This window comes from Athene cunicularia (assembly GCF_003259725.1).
Source record: "Athene cunicularia isolate RWA chromosome 4 unlocalized genomic scaffold, athCun1 chr4_part1, whole genome shotgun sequence".
In the NCBI taxonomy this organism is placed as follows: domain Eukaryota; kingdom Metazoa; phylum Chordata; class Aves; order Strigiformes; family Strigidae; genus Athene; species Athene cunicularia.
Genome location: NW_020799098.1, coordinates 9,005,695 through 9,023,441, shown reverse-complemented (window position 1 = coordinate 9,023,441; position 17,747 = coordinate 9,005,695). Strand labels below are relative to the sequence as shown.

The 17,747-nt window shown below is 36.6% G+C and overlaps 1 protein-coding gene across 3 annotated transcripts in view; it reads left to right on the top strand.

Annotated features, from left to right (window-relative positions):
- ZFYVE28 (zinc finger FYVE-type containing 28) overlaps positions 1 to 17,747 on the top strand; it is a 110,343-nt gene that overhangs the window by 74,760 nt on the left and 17,836 nt on the right. For 2 of the 3 annotated variants that reach the window (XM_026847146.1, XM_026847144.1), the window contains exon 9: positions 3,222 to 3,326. The exons of the other annotated variant lie outside the window; for it this stretch is intronic. In XM_026847146.1, the coding sequence (XP_026702947.1) occupies positions 3,222 to 3,326 (105 nt within the window). The remainder of the gene's footprint in view (positions 1 to 3,221; positions 3,327 to 17,747) is intronic. 3 annotated transcript variants of the gene reach the window in all.

The following is a 17,747-nucleotide window of genomic DNA, read 5'->3' as shown; positions in this document are numbered from 1 at the left end:
GTCACTGGTCTGTTGCCTTCAATCTTTATTCTGTTTTCTTATTGGAAGTGCTGTTTTGAGTGTGGATGATTGTTTTATCCTGTGCTAGAATGTAATCTTTAAAATAGCACTGTAGGCATTTAAGATCTCACAAATGAAGCAAACTTGTGCCACTTTACTCAGTTTAAACAGTCTTCTGAATCCCAATTTAACATGGCATTAATTTCAAATGAGCATGAGGTGTGGTGAAGTTCAGGTTGCCTGTGGGCTGGTGTGAGGAGAAAGGGTTAGCTGCTATGAGCTACAAAATGTGTCTGTGTGCACATACCTTCTCTTCTTATAATTGTGCTGATGAACACATGAGCCAAGCTGCCATCACCTGTTAACAGGAATCATGAGTTGGGAAAAGCAGGTCAATTCACCTCAGGATCTACCAGCATCTTAGAAAAGCTGACCGAATCTTCAGGCATACACTAATGAGAAGAAAATTCTGCAAAGAGGTATCCTAAGTCTGTGTACTGAGGAGGAATGCAGTGAGTATGTTAGGAGTTGCTTTTTTTGGTTGTTTTCTTTAAAAAAAAATTATTTAGTATAACACTGAGAAGGTATAAAACAGAGTTATTATTGGAGTCCCATGTTTTGGTACTAAATAAACACAGAATTTCTTACCTGAAGAGTTACAGGCTGATTATGAACCAGAAATAAGCTTTGTAAATAGCAAATATTATTTCTGGTACAAAAATTCAGTCTGTATTGGTACACAGGAGTGAGAAAAATGTTTACACGTGGTAATAGTCTAAGCTACACATACTTTATTACAACAAACCTAACCTCTGTGAGCGTTGTTTGTGTCAAGTGCGTCCAAATAGTTTGCATTGCCAAAGGATGACTGACCAGATGGATATCTAATCCTGAAATCAGCGGATGGCTCAGCATGGCCAGGTTTGTGCACAGATTAAAAGACGGAGTAGTGGAAAATGAAGACATTTATGAAGCAGTTTAGGATGGTAAATGGCCCTATGACAAGGCTTAAAATGAAATAAGATAGTGGAGCTGATGAGAAGTTATGCTGATAGTAACTGGTTAGATGTGGGAGAGGATTCAAATGAGGGGATAAGAAGTATGGAGAAGAGCTCTGAGATGAGGCTTGTAAGCTGGTCAGAGAACATCTGTGAAGATTAAAATGAAAGATAGAATTGAGATCGTTGATTATGTAAGATGGTTGTGGGCTATTATGTTCAGAGGTTACTCATCAGGTTTACTTATCATCAAGGTCTAGCGCTTTGTGCTGCCTTTATTGTTTTGCCTTCTGGCTTGGACAGTCCACTCCACAAAGTTAGCTCAGGATAGAAGATCATTTCATGACTGAGGACAATGCTGACAATAAATAAAATCTGCTTCTAATAGAGAGATAGTACTTAGGGTGGTGATTGGTTTGGTTTATGTTTTAGCATAGCATTTAACTCCCCAAAGTAGTATGAGAACATTCAGTTCTTAGGAAAAATGTATAACAATGTATTTCATCTTTGCAAGACAGTTTCTCCTGCTCAATCATGCTGTGAAATCACATGCTAATGGCTTTTTAATATCATTTAGCTGCCATAAAACAGATAGTAAAAGGACATTTTAGTAGCATGACCATATTGTCAGATTGGATGGGTAAAGGTGATGAGCTATAAAAAAGTAAGCCTTTGTTTAAATGCATCTATCTCTTCATAATGAGCAGAATTAGCAAGGGAAATTATATAAAGCGAATGAAAGTTAAATAGATTTTTGTTCAAGTCTGATAAAATTATTTTCCAGTTGTGACTGCTTTCCTTTCAACTAAAGTGTAGTACACTTGGGATTTATTTTCAAATTGGCAATCAGAAATGAGGAACATGAAGGGGTACATTTTCCAAGCAATTAGTGGGAGGTATGCAAACAAATCCTATTATTTCTTAGTGGGATTAGAGCACGTACCTTCCATACACTGCTTTCCCCTTAAGCCTTCTTCCAGACTTCTAGCTGCAAAAAATAGCTACAATAGTAAATTTAATTGAAGAAAAGAGTTTGGAACGTAGCTGGTTTGAATAGGTACCCCGCATACGCCTACAAATCAAAAGAGCATAAAAAAAACCCTGTTAGTAGTTGTGAAGAATTGAGGTAAAATAATCCTGACCTATATAATTACATCTCTTTTAACTAAAGATATTTCTTAGGGTTTTTTTCTGCACTGTCCAAAGATTTCTGTTAACTGAACATTTGCGTTCAGCAGGCACAAATGATTCTTCTACCCTGCCCAGAGCCAATACAGCTTTGATACTTCTGCTCAGGACCACATTTTCTTTGCTAGTGTAACTTAATTTTTTCAGCTTGTGGTATTTCCAGTAGCTGAGCAGTGAATTGTTACTGAAACAAAAACCTAGTCTTTCTGAGATAGTTTTATAAGCACTATGGAACTACTCTAATCTTCTAATCCTAGTATATGTTGATAACATGATGCAAGATCTAAAATTACATACCATTTAAAAGCTTTTCATTAGCCCAGGGACATCAGCGAAAAGTTGTGTACCGTTCATTTAAATTATTCATATCATTTTACTCAGAAGCTAGTGGATTTCCTACAATGAAGTGTTAGTGGTTTACCATGGGACTGGTCCTTCCAGCACAAAAATTGAAGTACATATATGGCAGTTTATGGGGACTGACCAAATTTAGGGGTAGGTGTATTATTTTCATGTCCTTCTCTGAAGAGGCAGCTTTCTGCTTTCTCACAGACTTTTTTCTTTCCGGTTGGAAGGAAACATAGATCAACCTTGACACAGTATTTCAGAAGTTTTTGAAGCCCCGTGTTTAGGATGTTTTGGCCTTAAACATGCAGTGACTTTATGAACTCTCAGTTTTGTTATGTATGTTATGATGTTCAGTGACGCATGGAAGCGTAGGCATGCTATTCCATAGCCTATACCCTATGAAAACGTAAGATCCTTGGTTCTTTCCTGAATGGTTTAACTGTATAGCATGAATTAAATTGAAGTTTTTTATAATATGTGTGCCTGCTGACTTTGCAAAATTGTCTGTCCTTTTTGGGAAGAAAACAGAATAGGTTTGTATCATTTTCCAAAGACCAGAAAGTTACAACTGCCAGTTTACTCTTATTTCTGTATAATCCATGACAAGCCATGAGTTAATCACAGTGCTCTGTTTTTTTTACCTTTGTTCGCTTCAGCAGTTCATTTTGTTTCCATATGTTTTTTCAGTTCTCAGGATGGCTTATGTGATTCCCCCCTCAGCTCCATCTCCAGCAGTGACTATGAGAGTGTTTCTGTCACTACATGTAGTCTCTCCAGCATATACGCTCTGAGGTAATAACATCACTTCACAGTCAGATTTGACAAACGGTGTTGGGTTATGCTTGGTTAAAAACTTTAATTGAATTAATAATCAAGTGACAGCAACACTTCTGAGAGTATTTTTCCTTTTGAACAGCAGGTGCTTTTTTTTCCCCTAGCAGTTTTCTTCAGTGCTGTGGCAATTGAAAGGCAACTATTTACAGAAAAGTTTTAATCCATACAGCAATGAATTATGTATGTCCGTCATCTCCCTTTTATTTGTCCATTTAGCATTTCTTGAGAGATTTCAGGTTTTACCTTGAAAAGTACCTAATGTTTGTCTTAGCTAGGTCTTGGCTTTCTAGAAAACATGTTTTTTCCACTTTGTTTCACTAAGTAAGATGAGGGGACAGTTCCACTTGATAACAACTTCCACAGTGTTGTTGGCCAAAACCGGTAAGAATACTAGTTTGTATTCTCATATTCTGAAACTGCATGAGAGTTTTAACTTCAGTTAGTTTTGTTCAGAGCACTTAATGAGAATAATAGAGGAATGAAGTTTAAGGCAGAAGAAAGTAACTAAAGCAGACAGATGAGGGATTTTGCTTTCTTTGGCATTTTCATAACGTACATGTATGTGATGTATTGCATACTTTGTATGCAGTAACATTTTTAGTCTGGTACAGGCAGATTGAAACACCACTATTTCAGTCAAGGTAGATCATCTTCCACTGCTTCTTGTCCTCCCATTTTCATCTGCTTATCTCTACCCATCACTTCATTTGAACTTTGGGAATTCCATATTTTGTCTAGATTTGGGGGTAGAGAAAGGGGGTAAAATTTATTTTCTAATAGTGATAGAGGAAATAGTACACATAATAACTTTATTTCTTATAGGATGCATCCATTTTCAGGCTCGATTTTTTTTTTTTTTTTTTTTTTTTTTAGAGCTTAATATTTTTAAAATAAGGGCGGAGAAATGCAACTAAAACTGTTTCTTGTTGTTTTAATTTTGAAATACATTTCATTTTGACTGTTCTTCCAAAAAAACCCAATTTACCTGCATGCAAAAGTTGCCCTCTTCTAAATACTATATACATCAAAGGGTATTTCACACAGGGCTGTCTGAGTGGACAATAGAAATAACCTCAGTTATTCTTCAGGGTTAACTGGAGCAGTGAGAATCAGTATTCCTTAGGTGCATCTCATCTTTTCAAGGCCTTACTGGACTGCCTTTGTATGTTAGTATTGTAGTTGCCACTGTATCGATGGTTAGGTAAATTAGATCTCTCTTTTTCCCTTTTTTTCAAATTTTGTTTTACTTGTTGTTTGATTTATAAGGCAATAATTGTACATATGCATTTGTGGTCTTGTCCACTGAACTGCAGCATTATATCGTCCTTGGGTGTCTGCAAGAAATATAAGTTGCCGATTTTTCTGTATCTGATTGATATTACTAGAGATGTAGCTGTTGTAGTTTATGATCCAATTTAAAAAAAATAAAAAGCTAAGTGCCCACTTGACTACACTGATACGCACTTCCTCTTTTTACATACTTAGTTTAAAAAAAGTTTAAACTCCTTTCAATGACTTCAGAAAAAAAAATAGCTCAGGAGTCTGATTGCTTCACAGTAGTATGCTCCTAGATATGTGTGCATAGAAATGTAATATTCAGTACATCTATTGGTATTATATATTATTTTTAAGGGGCTCCCCTGTTGAGTGTTATTTAGCTATTAAAGAACTTGTCTTGGTTTGTATCATTTGTTTACTACAACAAGCATGTTCCTTGCAAAGACAACTTCTACAAAATGTGCTTTTCTGAAATTACAAAGTTCTCCCTGATGTCATGTACATATCCAAAATAATACCTAAATTGATTTTTTTTATTTTTTCCTCTGAAATGTGCTGGTTTAATGTCCTTAATTTCTTGCTGTTTGCATTTAACAACAATTAGAAATTTAAATGTAACATTAGCAATTTTATCTGAAAAATAATTAGCTAAATGCAGAGTTCTTGAAATGCAGTTATTTGGCCCTTCAACCTCCTGGGAATCATAAACAATTCCTTTGTGCTGTTAAATAATCAATACTGAGGCTCACAGTTGTGTTGTCAGATCATGGCATGTTTTGGAAATACCCAAGTGCTTTCAAACAATTTGGGTCTGGTAGCAGAACCAACTTAGCCAGAGTAGCAGAGTGTGTTGAACTGAACTACTAGTGTATTAAATAGTGTAGACTGATTGGATTTGAAACAAAGTATTGTATATATGGAATTCTATATGGTTATACATTTATTGTTTTCAAATGACATATCGGGGATAAAATTCCCACTCCTTGGGTCCCAGAACACCTATGGGTTCAACCTATGGGTCATTGTTTGCCATTGTGGTTTTTATTGGGAGGAAAAAGCTGTTAGCACTGTAGGAACCATTTGGGACCTGTTAAAGGAGGCTGCTTCAAATCAGCCTGTGATTTACTGGCTTAGACTTTTTGCATCATCAACCAGTGCTGTGTAATTTTTTGAGCTATATTCATCCCACCTAATTTTAGGCACCAAACTGATATACCTAAATTAGAAGTCTTGTTGCTGAAGGTTTCCTGTTTAGTCAGTGGAGAAAAGCGGAAACCTCGGTTAAGCGTGTAATTTGTTGAAATCCATCTGGGCCAAAGATTTTTCAGTCTTAAATGAGAACTGTGATTGCATGCTTTGATTACTGACTGTGCTCATGCAGTAATTTGAAAAACATTTTAAAACCTTGTTCAAGGTTTCTAGAGCACAAATTGAAATAAAAAGGTACAGAAATGCTTCTCATGATTTTTGTTAAGGAAAGGTTTATTATTTCATTGGTACCTGATGTGTGTAGAAGGTTCCTCCTTCGAGTCTCAGGTCTGATGGTCAAGAAGTTGAATGTTCAGCCCAGTTCAGAAAATGTTTTTTTGCAAAACGTTCCTTAAGCAGTATCCAGACTTGAGATGTCCATATCAGTAGTCAGCTTTCTCGGCAAAGAATAAAGATATTCCATGTATTTCAGAAGGTTTCTGAGAAACTGTTTTATGCAGACTCGCAAGAGCATGCAGGAGTTTTTTGTTAGATCGATGTGACTGTGGAATAATGCTGTTGACTTGAGTGAAAATGAGATGTTTAACTACAGCAGGGAAGTGGCAGTCGGTCCATTATTTATATTAGCTCCAGGAAACAATGCATCCAATTTTTTCTTTTTAATGGTTTCTTTTCATATATGTAATTTTTAGAACAATTTTTAATATAACTATAACTTAGTGAATTGTAAATAGGCACCTGATAAAATACAGTGCTGGAATCTTATCCATTTCAGTGTTGGAAGTACTAAAGTCAGTAGTTTTAAAAATCTAAACTGCAGGACTTTGTCAGCTTTCAACATGCACTTGAATTATTGAGCAAAATCCTGATATAGCCATTGAGTGGAAACCTAAGTGAAGGCTATTCATAAGCTTACAGAATGAGATGACTTGATATGCTTAAAGCCAGGCATGAACCTAAGTTCTTTGAAAGACTGGAGCTAGAATATGGAAGAAAAGTGGTGTTTTCGGAATGACGCGGGCAAGCCAGACAACAGAAGAACATGGTATTTATAATTAGATGATTTCAAGCTTCATTGGAGTTTTTGGTGTAAGACAGGGCATGGGAGGAAAAAGTGCTGATGAACATGTATTCAAGTGTTTGTCTCCCTAGAGTACATGGTAAATTCAACTTCTTCATTTAAATGTTATGATAAGCCAATAAATGATAACTTTACATATTAATAATAAGTTTTAAAACTAACCTTAATGATACAGTAGATGCCTTCCCTGGTCAGCACTCACTTTTTTTTAGATATGTCATTATGGCTTAAATATTGGTGTTTTGTGGTATATTTTTCAGCAATTTTAGCCATTTATTAAATGGGTGGTGAAGTTTGTTATTTACAGTCTGCAAAAGGAGGTGTCTGCAGTGTATTGTGACTCAAGTCTATGCCAAAACAGCAAGACTCTGCCAGCAATTAGTGGGACATTTTATATAGCTGTATCTGTATTCGCATACATGTGAGCAGAGCCCAAGGTCATTGGCTTGCTGGATATAGCTGAAGGATATTGCATACTTTATTACACATTTAGAGTATATCCCTGTTAGCATAAACACATTTGTGAAATAAGGCAGGGAAGGTTATCTTAGTATATAAATGAGATGAAATTTTGATTACCTGCTTCAGAAACAGTGTTCTGTAGGAGACAGTTGGAAGCTACCTTAGCAGTCAGAGCAGTCATAGGTTGGAAGGGACCTCAAAAGATCATTTGGTCCAACCTGTCATGGGAAGGGGAGCCTAAATTTTCTAGCACCCTATACAGTTGCAGTTTGAAAACCTCCAGTGATGGGGAATCTTATCACATCCCTGGGGAGGTTGTACCAGCGATTGATTTTTTTTTTTTCCTCAGTGTAAAAAATTTATTTCTTATATCAAGATAAAACCTCTCCTCGTGTAACTTGTCCTCTCCCTGTGGCTCCTTGTGAAGAGAGCGCCTTTGTCCTCTTCATAGTCACTCTACATATCAGAATACTGTGATGAGGTCCGTCCTAACTCCTTCAGTCTCTCCTTGTAGGACAGGTTCTCAGTCATCTTCATGGTCCTCCTTTGGACCCTGTCCAGTCTGTGTCTTTCCCAAATTTGTGGAGACCAGAACTGCACACAGTAGTACTCCAGGTATGGCCTGACAAGCGCTTGGTACATTGGGATGATCATGTCTCTCTCTTTGCTAGTGATGCCCCTGTGGATGCAGCCCAGGACTCGATTTGCCTTCATTGCTGCAGTGGCCTGTTGCTGCCGACTCCTGTTCCTTGCTGTCCACCAGGTCCCCGGGTCCCTTTCGTCACGGCAGCTCCCCAGCCACACAGACCCCAGCCTGTACCGGGCTCTTTGTCATCCCAGCTGCAGGACCTTGCACTTGTTGTTAAACTCCATACTATTCTTGTCAGCTCACTCTTCCAGCCTGTCCCGGTCTCTCTGTAAGAAGGCTTTGCCTTCAGATGCATCCACCTCACCACCCAGTGTGGTGTCATCAGCAAACTTGGTGGTGCTCTCAATCCCATTATCAAGATAGTTTGTGATGATGTTGAATAGCGTGAGGCCCAGTATCAATCCCTGGAGGACCTCACTTGTGACAGGCTGCCAGCCTGAGTAAAATCCAGTGATCAGCACTGAGTGTGACCAATGAACCAGTTTCTTGCCCGTCTTGCAGGCCAAGTGACGTTCTGGTGGGTGGACAGTTTCTTACAAAACCAGATTTTTATACTGTGCTTTTTCATCGGCAGAACTCAGTGCCTCAAAGAGGAGTAGGGAAGAATAATAACTTGGTCATTCACCAGGACTGTGAATGTGAATACTAAGAGAATTCAGTTCTTTCATCTCATGGTCCAGAGCTGTGCTATCAAAGCTACATTTTTAATAAAGAGATCACACCTACTCTGGGGATCCTGTAGATGATAGGGTGGAGGACAACAAATACCTTAACAATGTGCTTTAACTGATTTGTCACAGTCTACCTGATCAGCTGTGTCTCCCATTCTCCTGTCTGGCAGTTTTACCATTGTTAACTTGGACAGGTTATATTTAAGCCATGTATCATAAAATGACAGATTAGTTCTGCGTTAATGTTTGGTACTGGCATTTCTGTTTTGAGCAATGCATTACTGTAGATTTTCTTTCCCCTTTTTTTCTGTAGAATTCTTTATGGAAAAACTGCTCATAACCAGAAAAAGGCTGGTGGTAATGGCTTTACATGTACTGTGCTGGAATCACAGAAATTAAGAGCCCAGTGAGAAGAGTTGTGGGAAGAGAAAGGGATTTATACACTGAGCAAATCAGAATGACTTCTAGAATGGATGCTGTTCCTGCCTAATGATGTTGAACTGCAAACTGTCTGTGTATGTTTTAGGCACTGTAAGTCTGTGCTGGTTTGTATAGCTTTGTCACTCATGCAGTGTGAGGGAAATTAATATGCTTATTAGTACAGTCGTAAACAGGCTGCTGTGTACAGTCTTCCTGCTTTCTTGCTAAATAACTTGCCCCAATAACCACAGAGCAGTACCAGAAAACAAAGTCATCATTGATGAGGTCTGTCATCTTTTGCTTATGATTTTAGTGAGAGAGACGTACGTGAATGAAGCAGATGTCTCTAGTTTTTCACCACCAGGATTATTCTTGATATGTTTCATGCCTCTCTTGTTCTTCACCCTGCAAGACACAAAAATCTGATCTCCAAACGGTGCAGCATTTTCTCTGCTATAGTGTTCCCTTTTAGGAAATTCCAGAAGGTATTTTTTGGTATATTATATGCATATCTTTGTCTTCAGTAACAAGTAACTGATGCAGATTTTATTTTCTCAAGGAATAGCTCAGGAAGCTTGTGTGAACTACTTGTTAACAAGCGCTTATTACAGTTGGAAGGTGAAAATTCAGTTGTTTGAAGTTTTTTGATCTTTCCCTGTTAAAATGGTAAACTTGATGTTTTAGCAGTGTTAAAATATCCAATATGGTGGAAGTAAAATAAATATAAAGTATGTTTCTCTGTGTAAATCAAGAAATAGGGCAGTATTTCAAGCTGACTAGCATCAGTGACAGAGGAAATAAGTCTGTTCTAGCAAAATTGATAGACACACCAAAATTTGCCATTTGGGAGCTGTATTCCAGGTGGCATATCATCTGCCTGGAGACTGACAAAAGTGTTAATAATAGGTTTGTGTTCTTGTTTCTACATAGTTCACTTGTAATTTTCACTTATAGTAATTTGAACACATTTACAATCATGTTCATTTTAATGATGTGTAAAAATCTGTTGCTGAATGTCACTTGGTGTTCCCTATGCTACTAATAGAACAAAAATTACTAGCTTTCAGAAATTAGATTTTATTTTACAGATTGTTTTTTTTTCCCCCCAGAAGAACCCTTAGAATAGCATGTTTGGGAGTTTTGAGATTATGTGTAATTAACTAAAATCACTATAGTAACCTCAGTTTTTGCAGAGCTTTCGCAATGCCTAAAACCAAGATATGTCGTAAAACCACAGTTGAAGGAAAAAAGAGACAATTTCCTCATACTTGAAGGTGAAAAATGAAGAGAAAACTTTCTATTCTAATTAAAATTTTAAGACTCCACCTAATACTTTAATTAGCTTTGGCTCCCACAGCTGGATATGGCATTCCTGTGGGATTCTCCTAGACCCTAGGATGCTTTCTTCTGTATTATTTTTTGAGGGAATTGATCGAGGTGATATGAAAATGCTGTGCTAATAACTTTCCTTATCCCTTAGATTTCCTCTTGCTGGAAAATGTTTTTCAGTGCTGCTTCTCCATCTTTTTCTGCCACACAGGAGTTGCAGCTCAAGAGAGTATCTGCTGGAATTGGATGCTAAATTAATTCACTTTTTACTACACCAGTAGTTGCTTGCATATTCTGGAGGACATGGCTGAAGAGCTATATGAAATTAAATTAAACTCTTTACCCTTTGAAGTATTTGTATCCAGGTTCTCTTTGTTCTGTGTCAAGTTCTGGATAAAGGTGTAGAAGCTGGGACTGATGCATTTCTATCCCTGTATCAGATACCAGAGCTGGTACTACATACCTTTTCCTCATAAATGCTATACAATTTCTGTTTTTCACTTTCAGTTCTTCCAGTTCAGGATTATTTTTGAAGTTTAAGTATTTCTGTGCTCTAATCTCATACTATTTGTCCTTTTGCACTGTGAGTGAACGTTTGAGAGCTTTAAATGAATGTTTGATTACAAGGAAGTGTTAGGATAAAAAAGTCATGGTGGAGTTGAGAAAATCTTAGTAGAATCTAAGCAATATTCTAATTTATATTATCAGTTCTGACTTTTGTTGACTTTTACAATACTTGTATCTTGCAAGATTTATCCCTTTTGGTTTGGGTTTTAAGAAAAACAGTAAATGAAGTACTTGCAAGGATTTGGCATCCAGTTTGGTGGTTAAAAAGTAGTCTTGTTGATAATGCTCTATTTGTTCATATGAACTCTTACAGAAGTTTTATTTATGATGACCAAAAAAGGTATTTGTGAGAGAGTACTGTTAAAGTTGATAAACATTGCTCTGGCAATGTTGTTTAATTTAACTCTCATCTGAAATACCAGTATCTTTGCATTCTTCTGAAAACTAGGGCCAGAGTGTTAATGAGTTTGAATAAACCAGTTGTCTAGTTTCTTATGGTGGATCTCTTTAGCAAGATGCTGCTTCTACAGCTGTGTGTTTTGCAAAGTCCAACATGGTAAGTACAGTGAGAGTGCTCTGCAGTTTGAGGTTTGAAGAGCTGAGGAAGGATTCAAGATGTTCTTTTAACCGAGTAGGCAGCTGCAGAAGCTGCCAGGGTGCAGAGCAGAAGTTGTTGCTGTTGATTTCAAATTCAGTAGAGTTCAATGCTCAGGAATTTTTCCTGATGGAAAGTATCATTTAGGACACATGGCTAATCCCCTTAGCCAAATTACTTCAATCAGCTGACCTCAGATTGACCACCTCTACTGGAGCAAAAGAATCTAAGAAGGGACTACTGCAAATCTTGCAGTGTATAAAAAATAATTTACTGTGGAATTCAGAAGACTGACAGCAGATGGGGCTTTTAGCATATGTCCTGCCATGTATGGCGCTGGGCATCACTAATACATGTGATAATGCTACTCAAGTCCATTCCTGGTGTGGCGCCTAGCCTGGTAGAGGGATTTGCATGCAGTTGTATTATTTGTTTCTTAAGACAAAGTTCTGAAGCTTTGTGAACACTTCAGGGCTTGGGGTTTTTTTTTCCCCTGTGTAGCATTTTCTCTTAAAATAGGGAGAAAATACCTAAGAGACTGCATTTAAAAACCCTCTTGACTTAAAATATTAGGATTAAAAAGTCAAGAAATAAAGTTCTGAATTAACAAACCACTTTTCTTAGTCTGCTTTAAATGTAGCTTCTGGGGTCATTCCTTAAAATATAGTCCTTAGTTAAATAACTATATGCTATTACTGAAATAATAAGACATATTCTGGATTTGGTTTAAATGACTCTATTTTAGAGTGTATAGCCACCCCCTTGATATAAAATAACAGCAAGAAACCACTAATCTCACCATTTTCCTCTGAACTGTATCAGAACTATTACATGTTAGAAACCAAAGGGTTTTAACCTGTTGTTTATTGTGTTTCTTGTGAAATTATCCAAAAAGAAATGCCAGAAGTATACAAAAAGCAGAATGGGAGGTAGTGACTTTTTTTTTTTTTACTGCCGTGGAGACATACTTCTCTTACCAAATCCCTATCACTTTCCTTTTGTCATTCCTCATATATACAACCTTTCTCTTTTCCTAACTATTGTCTGAAGTTTTAGATGGCTTTTTGAGCAGTTATTTCTTCTTTTTTTTTTTTTTTTCAAATTGGAACTCAGAGTTGACTACAGCCTTATGAAGTATAAAAGTAAGAGTAACAACTTGGGAAAAACAGGTTTACAGGTAGTGGTGGGATTTCCAGTTACAGCCTACACAAATACCAGTGGGATGAATGTACCCGTTACTGAAGTTGTTTTAGACATTTTTATTTACTTAAAATATGAAAAAATTAAAATGGGAAAGAAAACCTTAAATATTGTAGGTTGGATAAAAAGTGTATGTTATTGATACTGTACACAGAGCATAAGGTGGCCATTGGCTAAACTCTGTATGAACAAAACTTAAAGCCAGGAGCTCATGATAATATTTTTTGAGAAATATTGTAAGAACTAGAATATTCAAAGTATAATGTGTGTGTATATATAGGGATATTCATGTACATGATATAGCTATACAGGTATGTGTGACATTTTAAGTAATGGACGTGAGAGATTCAATAAGGCCAATTTAATGTCATTTGAGTCCAATGAACCACACTGTTTTATAATTTGTGGGCAGTCTCTCATCAATTTTTTTAAATGAACTATAATTCATAATTTAAGAATTGGACTACTGTCACTTTGTAAAAACTTTCAGCATAGTTTATAATTGCAGTGGCCTTCTATGTCAGTAGGAATGTATGAAATTATAGAAAACCTTTTGCAAAGTTTTCGCATTTCCCTGTTACAGAAGAGGGTCTCACCTGCTACTGTAAGAGCAACTTTTGTCTCAAGATGCATCCCTGCTGTTTTGCCAAGTGGGTAAACACCTGCATCAGAATGGTACCATTTAATGCATGGATTTTTAATTCACTGTGAAGTGGATTCACAAGCTTTGAATCCACACTACAGCAGGACGGTGTTACCTGTTTTGTTGCAAATAGTTGTGTCCTACTTCTGTCTATGCTTGTGTAGTTTGGAGATTTCTAAAGTGAATAGGAATCACTGATGTCACAGGTATTTGTGTAGTACTAATGGTGTAAGGATGGTCACTGAATTACGTGTTAACGCTTTTCTAGTAAACGTTTGTAGTGTTGTTCATTGAACTTCTGTGTTCTTAGACTTAGCTGGGATGAGTTTGTCTTGCTGGAACTTGAACCCTCCGAGTTTAAAGGCACCACTGACAATCTCCTGAGAGTTATACCTGAAAAATAGTTGTAATCAAAAACATTGCCTGAATTCATAGACTTAGAGGGTGGTCTTACTTTCCTTTTAAATTTGGTGCCATAATTGCGTCATATATAGTAGAGTAGGTGTGTTGGGTTTTCTCCTTTGCAAGTAGTGACCACCTACTGCTTTTGATAGAAGATTTCTAAAGACAAAGAAACAAAACCAAACCACTTTTTAAAAAGCTTTCTGTTATTCTATTGAAAACATGATAATTAAGTTGATTTCTTTGTATTCATTATGTGGGATATAGTGAGCTTTTACATTTTTTTTTAATCTTCCACTGCTGTATATTTAATGCATACTTAAGATATTCTGAGGGTTTGTGAATAATGAGAAATTCTTTCAGAGAATCTCATACATTCTGCATTCAGTTCAGAGCAGAATTCAGGTTTAATGAAACAAAGACTTCCAGACAAATTTGGAAGGAAACATCTATGAGTGGTCATAGATTTCTACCGCTGTTGACTATTTTTTTGAGCACAAATGTAAAATATCTAAATTTGGACCAACTTTGTATCAATTGACTTTGTTCAGTTTTAGCCTTTGCTGCTTTTACTGTTTTTGGATGAGTGTCAATGACCAACAATACAACACAAAGCCTACAGTATCACAGATGGTTACCTACAATGGCTGGCCACTTCTGAAACTGTCAGCATTAACCTTGTTCCTGCCCTGTTTTCCATTATGCATGGATACTACTGCTTAATCTGGCTCACAAGTATCTTTTAGCACTTAAAAGCTGTGAAGATATTTTTTACAGGTAAAAGATGACATTATGTACAATTACTTTATTGGGTTTTGCTTGCTTTTACAGATTTGACTAATTTTACAGTCAAACCTTGAGACCAGTAACTGTTCTAGAAATACGTGTTTAAAGTGTTGAGTCTTGCTACTTTTCTAACGTGACAAATGGAGAGTAGTTTTATAATTGCTAGATAAATGCTAGCCAAGTTAGGTAAAAAGCTAATTAATTGTATCTGCCAAAGGCTATCTATTCCTTTATCATGTATAAGCAGGTTTACTGTTTGGAATCCAGCTTTGACATAACATCATCTTGATACTCACCTTCAGATATGTTATCTTTGCAACGTTTTTACAGTCTGAAAAATAAACACGTCAGCATTGTTTATATGATAAGTATTTTGCAAGGGGAGTTCCATGCTTATTTTGGTCTTATCTCTTCTTAACCTAATTTCTTGCGTGATGCAGGGTTCCCTTCAACCAAGTAGTTGAGAAAATGAGGACTTGTCTCTAGCTTCTTAGTATGGCTATTTGTATTCTGCAGCGATGCTTGATTCTGTACATATCAGCAGTTAAACGTTCCAGATGTGAGTGTAGTCTGATATTAATGAAATGCTTCCTACACATCTGGTATCAGCTGAGAATTTTGAGCCAAATTATACATGTTAGATAAGCCAAGTAGGAAAGGTATTCCTTATTGAACTAAAAAATAATTTATTTGAAAGAATAATTTGGAGAAGAAGCAAGCTGAACTCTGTAGATAAAAATTCGGGTTTATTTTCTGTAGTTTCTGTTTTTAAAAATCATGAGTATCTTCAATATTTGCATAGATGCAATTGCTGCTGTTTGAGATACCTTGTTACAAGAAAAGCTGTCTCTTTTCCTGTTTATCTGAAATAATTGTGATGTTTCTGTTCTTACAGTATTTGACTTCCTCTACAGTACTAATTTTCTGGCTATGATCTCTAACAATAAGATGTATTTTAAAGTAAGAAACAGATGGTCATTAGTCATTTTCTGAAAATCATTTTTGTCTAAATCTAACTTGGTCCTGATGGTAAAGGCAGAGTGTTTCTACCTCTGTAGTGTTTCTTAGGTCCAGTTTTAAATTATTCTGGTACGTTCATTTTTCACTTTACTGTGGCACAAGCAATCCCAAATGCAAAATATCTTCTATTCTGAACCTCTTTTATGTGGATATTGTACTTGACATGTGACTACATATGAAAGTATGTTATAAACGTGAGTGTGCCTACATGCTGACCTTCCATTCCACAGTGCTGAAGCAATTTGTATGTGCTTTGTGCTAGGGATTTTTAGGACAAAAAAGTTCCAGTCAGTCTTGTGGTGTGGCATGACCAGTCCTAATGACACACCACAAAACCTAACACAGAATAGCCTGGAACAGAAGTAGGTCAAACCACATTCCTTGGAGGAATTAGCAAATAGGTAAAAACTATATTCCTCCCAGTTGGAGGAGACTTGGAAAGGCAAATACTGTTATTAAAGTTGGTCAGAGCTTGGTCAGAGTTGTGGCATGAGCCTTTCTTCCTTTCTGCAAAACAGGTAAGGACCAAAGAGTTTATATTCTTGAAAAGCACTCTTCATAGCTCTCTGCCCACTTAACACCTTACTTTGGAATATTTCTTCAACTGTGATTTGAAGGGAAGAGTCATCCTTGAATCAGCACCCCTGCTTTCCCCTGCACTGAGGTTTTTGTTTACTGGGAGTTTCAAAGAGACTGTTGTATTGGGGTTACATAATTACGCACACAGACTGCACATGTATCCGTCATGAGGTCCATGCTTGCCTTGGAGATCAATTTACAGTGATACACACATTTGCACTATAAGATAATTTATTTTTTTTTAAATGTAGTCCTCATTTAGCCATGTTACCAGGCAGACCAACTCCTTTATCTGTGTATGTGAGCATTTGTGTGAACAGACAATCGTCTAACTGCATACCATTGCTGATCAAGAATTTCTTCCTGGATCTTACTACCTTTCAGTTTACTGCTTCATAAACCACATTCTTACATGACCTTTTCATTGTCTTGAACAGACCTTTCCACACTGCACACAGGCTCGCTATTATATATATATTTTATATTCCCTATGGAAAAGCAAAGGAAAAATTGAGACAGGTAATTCTCACTTGGTTCTCAGTATCTTAATAAACCTTCTTACTCGTGGTGCAGATGGAACTGTAAACATAGAACTAACATCTTTTTACAAGAATTTGCTTTTGTTAATAGCAATAAATAACATGAACAAAATTAATGTCCTGCAAGCCTGCTCTTTACTCTGTCTTGGAAAGAACGGGAAGCCAGTTAAAGTACTCATGCTACACATTTTCCATTGATACTTCAATCAGGAATTAATCTCCAGTATATATTTATTTATTCTAGGGCTTTTAAGATTGTATGGCCAAATAAATTCATGTTTACATTTTAAAGGATTACCTGTACAGTCTACAGGTAGAATTTCAAAACTCTATCCTTTAAAATTTTGTTATAAATAATTATACATATTATCTATGTGTTTTATCCTGCAATAACTGTTCATGCATACTGCCATAGGGATGGGATCTGCAAGGTGGTGAATGTTTCAGCACCTAATGAAAGCAGATTAAACTCAGAATATGTTAGAAACTACTTCATTATGTATGCTGTTTATGCAGTCAGTAACTTTTTTTTTAACATAGTAGTTGTCTGCATAGTAGAAAGTGCTGGAGTTCTAGACAGCCAAAGTATGATTATAAGTAAAATTTTCTAATTTTTGTATCATTGGTGAAATTAATTTCTTTCCAGTATGTGGTGAAAATGGTTTAGTGTTTCTGTCTCTAAATGTAGCTGAGTAAGAAGGCACATCTTCAGTCAACACAGTGAATCCTTAGGATTTCAATGTAATTACATCCCACGTTCTACTCCCAGTTAAGTGTTTTTCCATTGGCAAAGGGCTACTTTTTTCCCCAAGTACGTACTTTCTCTCTTCCCCCCCGAAATACAGCTGGATTTAGGTTACTTAATTCCTGATATTTGAAGCAGGATTTCCAGCAAAGCGTCCCTGCAGTCTCAGGTTTTCAAGCTTCCTCTCCAGAAAAGGGAGGGGGG